Raw genomic sequence first — 5,085 nt, 5'->3', positions numbered from 1 at the left:
GGGGGGGGGGGATGAATTGGGAGATTGGGATTGACATGTGTACACTAATATGTATGAAATAGATAACTAATAAGAACCTGCTGTATAAAAAATAAATAAATAAAATAAAATTTTTTAAAAATGTAATGCAGGGCTTCCCTGGTGGCGCAGTGGTTGAGAGTCCGCTTGCCGATGTGGGGGACGCGGGTTCGTGCCCCGGTCCGGGAAGATCCCACATGCCGCGGAGTGGCTGGGCCCGTGAGCCATGGCCGCTGAGCCTTAACGTCTGGAGGCTGTGCTCCGCAACCGGAGAAGCCACAACAGTGAGAGGCCCGCGTACCGCAAAAAAAAAAAAAAAAAAAAGAAAAGAAAATGCAACTAAAACTGATTAGTAGTATTTGCACTACTAACATGGAGTGTTTCCAAGACAAATACCAATCAGGGATAGTGGTAGACTTAGAACCACTATTCGAGAAATCTCATCTACAAGTTTTAGAACATTTGTGATTGGGGAGTTGGAACGGGGGTGGGGGGGGCAACAATAGGATGGTACCATACGTTCAAGAGTTGCCTAGTCCATCAACTTTGATACCCTGTCTCTGGACAGCCTCCCAGCAATGCCTCTGGGAATCTTCCCCTTGGAGGATCCCATTTTCTACGATACCTCACTTTATTTAATAAAACAAATTAGCCTAAAACAATTTTCTATATTTTCTGCTGTTGTCTGTAAGTATTCTTAGAATATTCTAAGCCAAGGGTAAGCACACTATGGTACCCACCAGTTTTGTAAATAAAATTCTGTTGGAACACAGCCATACCATATTGTCTATTGCTGCTTTCACAGCAGAGTTGTGAAACTATATGGTCCACAAAGCCAAAATATTTACTGTCTCTGTACAGTTTGTCAACCCTATTCTAAACCATTAATATACTACTTGTCTTAATACCTGAAATACATGCATATTTCTTCAAAAAATATATATAAAAAATATAAGCAGATATTATTCCTTTGCAATCCATTTTTATACTCACAACAGTTCAATGTACACAAAAAGTAACCACTTGCATTTATTAAAGTTATCAAACTGGAAATCATACTGGAACTCCTAAGTAAATGTTTGAGGACAGCCAAAATTACACAATTTATACTTCAAGGAATTTGATGGAACTAAATTCTAGTAAGCTAGACATTGAAAGAAAAGAGCAACTCAACAATATACTAAAAGATCAAGAACTGAACTTGCTTATATTTTTCAAAATCTGTGAAAAGAAAGTGTCCACTTTGTAGATGACAACTTGAACTTGTAAACAGAATTATCTACATTTAAAGTGACAATGAAGACTGTCAAATATCTTAATTTAAATAACCCTTTCAAAGTGATAACATACTTTATACTACAATTTTGAAAAAATAGAGTACAAAAATTCATATCTTCTTTGCAATTTTCATTAATTTTATTTTGGAAGTAAAACATGGTTTCTCTGATACTCATTGTCCAGTCATCATAGACCAAACCTATTCTTCTTTAGTCACATTCCACGTATTAATTCACTGAATCTTTCAGTCAATCCTAAGATTAAGGAACTATTTTTATTCTTATTTTGCATATGTAGAAACTGAGGCTCAGAAAAGTCAAGTAAAATTGGCCAAGGTCACTCTACTTACTATTAGGAACCAGGATTATTATTCTAACATTTACTATCATGAACTCGTGCCATCAAACACCTTGCTATACTGCTCTTTCAATTTAAGTATCCTAATTGGTTATTAGATTCCAAAAAACAAACAAACAAAAAAACCCCCACAAAAATCAGACCAAAAAACTTGACCCTTCTAAATGTGTGTTTTGACAGCATTGCACAAAATTAGACCTCACAATACAGGTAAAAAGGTCTGCTGGGAGACTTTAAATAGGGAATTATTAGTGTATCTAAAATAATTTACAAAAAGTTTACATATGATTTTTCAGGAATACATGTTATGTAAAACGAAGTACAAAGGTAGTTACAGCCAGGGAACAATGCCCAAAGCCCTGTTAATTAACTTTTCAAACCTGGAAAATGAGGCTAATCTTACTGGGTAATTGCAGAGATGATTAAAATAAGATAATATCTTGGAAGCGTAATGCTATATAAATATTGGTTACTACTGTGAGCTCTCTGATCAGAACAATGGAATTCCAAACCTCCAAAAGGCAGCAACTTTAATCAAGCATTAACTCTGCAATAACAGCACAGATATAATTAAAGACTTTTGCATATTTCTTAGGAATTAGTCTTAGTTTTATGGGAGTGTCAAAGAGATACAGGGGTATAAGTTTTCTGGATAGGTTTTTCTATTTCCTTTTTTTTGCAAGATTGAGAAATCCCTCTTTTTTCCTGGTGTCAGAGTTTAAAATCATTTTAATCCCCCAATCTCTGCCTTCAGAGTCCATTAACCTGCATAACAATGACAAATATTGGGCAAAAATCCATTAGAATTACTCTAAATTCTAAATCTGCTACTATTTTGGTACAGGGCATAACGTTCTTAATTATAAATGACATTTAAATGGCAGTCTTGTGTGACTATATAAATAATAAAGCTAGCAAAATATATCTAGTGACTGAGACAATTTAAAATCTGTGAGACAACACTAGAATATACAAACAAGCTTCAAAGAAAATTGTGCCGTATGATTTACTTTCCTCTTTTTTTAACGTACACAGCGTGGAGGCGTCTCCCTCCATATTACGAAAACAAAAGCATATTAAACTTTTTAAGTATCCTAATGAGCAGCTGCTCCGTTTTCCTTTTCCCCGTGACTTGGCAGGCTGCACTTTGTAGTACAGGGGTCCCCAACCCCCGGGGCCGCAGGATACCAGGCCGCAGCCTGTTACGAACCAAGACGCACAACAGGAGGTGCGTGGTGGGCTAGCGAGCGAATCTTCACCTGGGCTCCGCATCGCTCGCATTACCTCCTGAACCATCCCCCCACCCCCATGGAAAAAATTCGTCTTCCATGAAACCGGTCCCTTGTGCGAAAAAAAGGTTTGGGACCGCTGTTGTAGTATACATCAATTGCAGAATAAAATTTACTTTATGACCTTCTTCTTAGGCTGGGGATAGAAAGCCAGTAGAGAGTTTTCCCCAAGACATACTAGTTCCGCAAAAACTAGTTAGTTCAGGGTTGTAATTCTGAGGCACCGGCCAATTCAGAGATGAATTTACTTCGAGATAGGATGGGATTCCTCCGGAAAACCTTTGGAAGGGTCTCGGGCCAGAGAAAGATAAGCGATATTCTCAAAAGTGGACGCCGCCTACATCGGGGGCAGTAGCCGAGGGGATAGAGGAAAGTGAAAACGCAGGAAGCATTCCGTCCCACAAGGAGAGGAGGGGGTGGGCGTGAAAGTCAGGGTCCGGAATCCAGGCTATTGCCAGAGGTGGGGTAAGGAGGGCTAAGGCGCCCCGAAGCAGACTCCTGCCTTATCACCGCTTCCCACACCGCCCCCCCCACCACACCTATTTCCGGTCCAGGTCCCCCTCGCCAAACACCACAAGCTCCATTTCCCACCCGCGCCGAGCCCTGCTCTTCCTCTCACCCCGCAGCTTCGTCTAAACAGCGCTGCCATGTCGACTCTCCGTCCGGCTACTCAGTCTCTAATCTACCAGTTTGTGCCAAGACCGCTGACACGTAGGACGCTGGACCCGTCTGGCCCCGCCCATGTCTGGCACAGACCACCCTCCAGGGTGTGGGCGGGGCCCAGGGGGCGGGGCCTCCGAACGCTCAATAGGTGACCTCGCCTGCGCCTTCAGCGCCATCTTGGCGGCCTTGGTGCCTGAAGAGCCGCGAGAGGTGGTCCCTGAAAAGGCTTCGCTTCCCGCTTGTCCTTTGAGTTTAGACGATGCGCCCTCTTGGGGGGAAGCTGAGGCTGACAGCGGTGCGGAGAAGGAACCGGGAGGGCGGCAATGGCGAGGGAGGCGGGAACTGGGCGGGCTGCTGGCGCCAAGCGGGGAACTGGCGGGGCACCGGGCTGGCGGAGAATCTGGGTGAGAGGGCGAGGTGAGGAGCCTGGCGAAAAGACGTCTCCCTGGCTTTCGACCTTGACTTTTAACCCGAAGAAACCTATCAAACCCAAATCATTTCTGCCTTGACGATTCAAAGTATACTTTACTCTCAAACGCTGGGCACAAAGCTAAACGATGTTCTGTGTTGAAGAAAATTTAAACAAAGGGAATTTTATCAACGAAGTAAATTTGATCTTCCGGCATATTCCCAAGGCTACTTATTACTGTACACGTGTGTAGAAATAAGGGTGCAAGGTGAGCCTATCTAAAGCTTCTGGCTCAGCGAATGAATGTTGGAAGTCAATGTCTGCCTGAAGAATTATATTTAAAGTCACCCTTTCCAGTTAGACCCTGAGTTCTGAGATAACTGGTGTTTCAAAGCCGGGGGATTTTTAAAGCTGTCAAGGTTTGGTGGCTCTTTGTGAAAGCTAGTAAAAAGCCCAGTGCAAGTCGAGAGTATAAATGTTTCCCGTAATTCCCAGGACTTTTCATTTTTATTGTACCATCCTAATTTTAGGCCCTCAGCACTCACCCCTAAATCTTGTCACTAACTTAACTTTTCTTGCCTAGTAGAGGCTGACCATAATCTAATTCTAAGTCAATTGTTTACCTTTTATATCCTGTTATTGTACTCCCCTACAAGAACCTTCCACTTTGTCTTCTGGAAATTTAAGATGTATTTATTGCAGACTGAGTACAAGACAGAACATTAATTAAGAGCTAAATTAAAAGTACCAGGGAAATTCAGTAAAGGGAGAATGCAATTTATCCTGGAATCAGCAAGGAAGCTCTCGAAGAGGTAGGTAAAACACAAAATGGACTGTTAAAGATGGGTAGGATTTGACTTCTTTTTTCCAATTTCTTATTGTGAGCATTTTAAACACAGAAAAGATGAACAAAAAATACAAAATCACACATATGCCCATCACTAAATTTAAAAATTGTTATTATATGTCACGTTGTATTTATATGTTTGTATGTACATATATGTGTGTGTGTGTTTGTGTTTGCTGGTTGTTTTTGTTTTTGTGAGAACCATAAGCTGTAGACATTAAGGC

At 41.4% G+C, this 5,085-nt stretch overlaps 1 protein-coding gene across 1 annotated transcript in view; it reads right to left on the bottom strand.

Annotated features, from left to right (window-relative positions):
* Nucleotides 1-3,702, bottom strand: part of ACADM (acyl-CoA dehydrogenase medium chain) — a 48,922-nt gene extending 45,220 nt beyond the window's left edge. The window contains exon 1 of the mRNA XM_027114095.1: nucleotides 3,562-3,702. Coding sequence (XP_026969896.1) covers nucleotides 3,562-3,591 — 30 coding nt within the window. The 5' untranslated portion in view covers nucleotides 3,592-3,702. The remainder of the gene's footprint in view (nucleotides 1-3,561) is intronic.
* Nucleotides 3,703-5,085: the final 1,383 nt, after the last annotated feature.

This window comes from Aethalodelphis obliquidens, unplaced genomic scaffold, assembly GCF_003676395.1.
Source record: "Aethalodelphis obliquidens isolate GAN/ISIS:26980383/991018 unplaced genomic scaffold, ASM367639v1 scaffold13, whole genome shotgun sequence".
In the NCBI taxonomy this organism is placed as follows: Eukaryota; Metazoa; Chordata; class Mammalia; order Artiodactyla; family Delphinidae; genus Aethalodelphis; species Aethalodelphis obliquidens.
The sequence above is the reverse complement of the archived record's forward strand: the minus strand, read 5'-3'. Positions and strand labels throughout refer to the sequence as shown.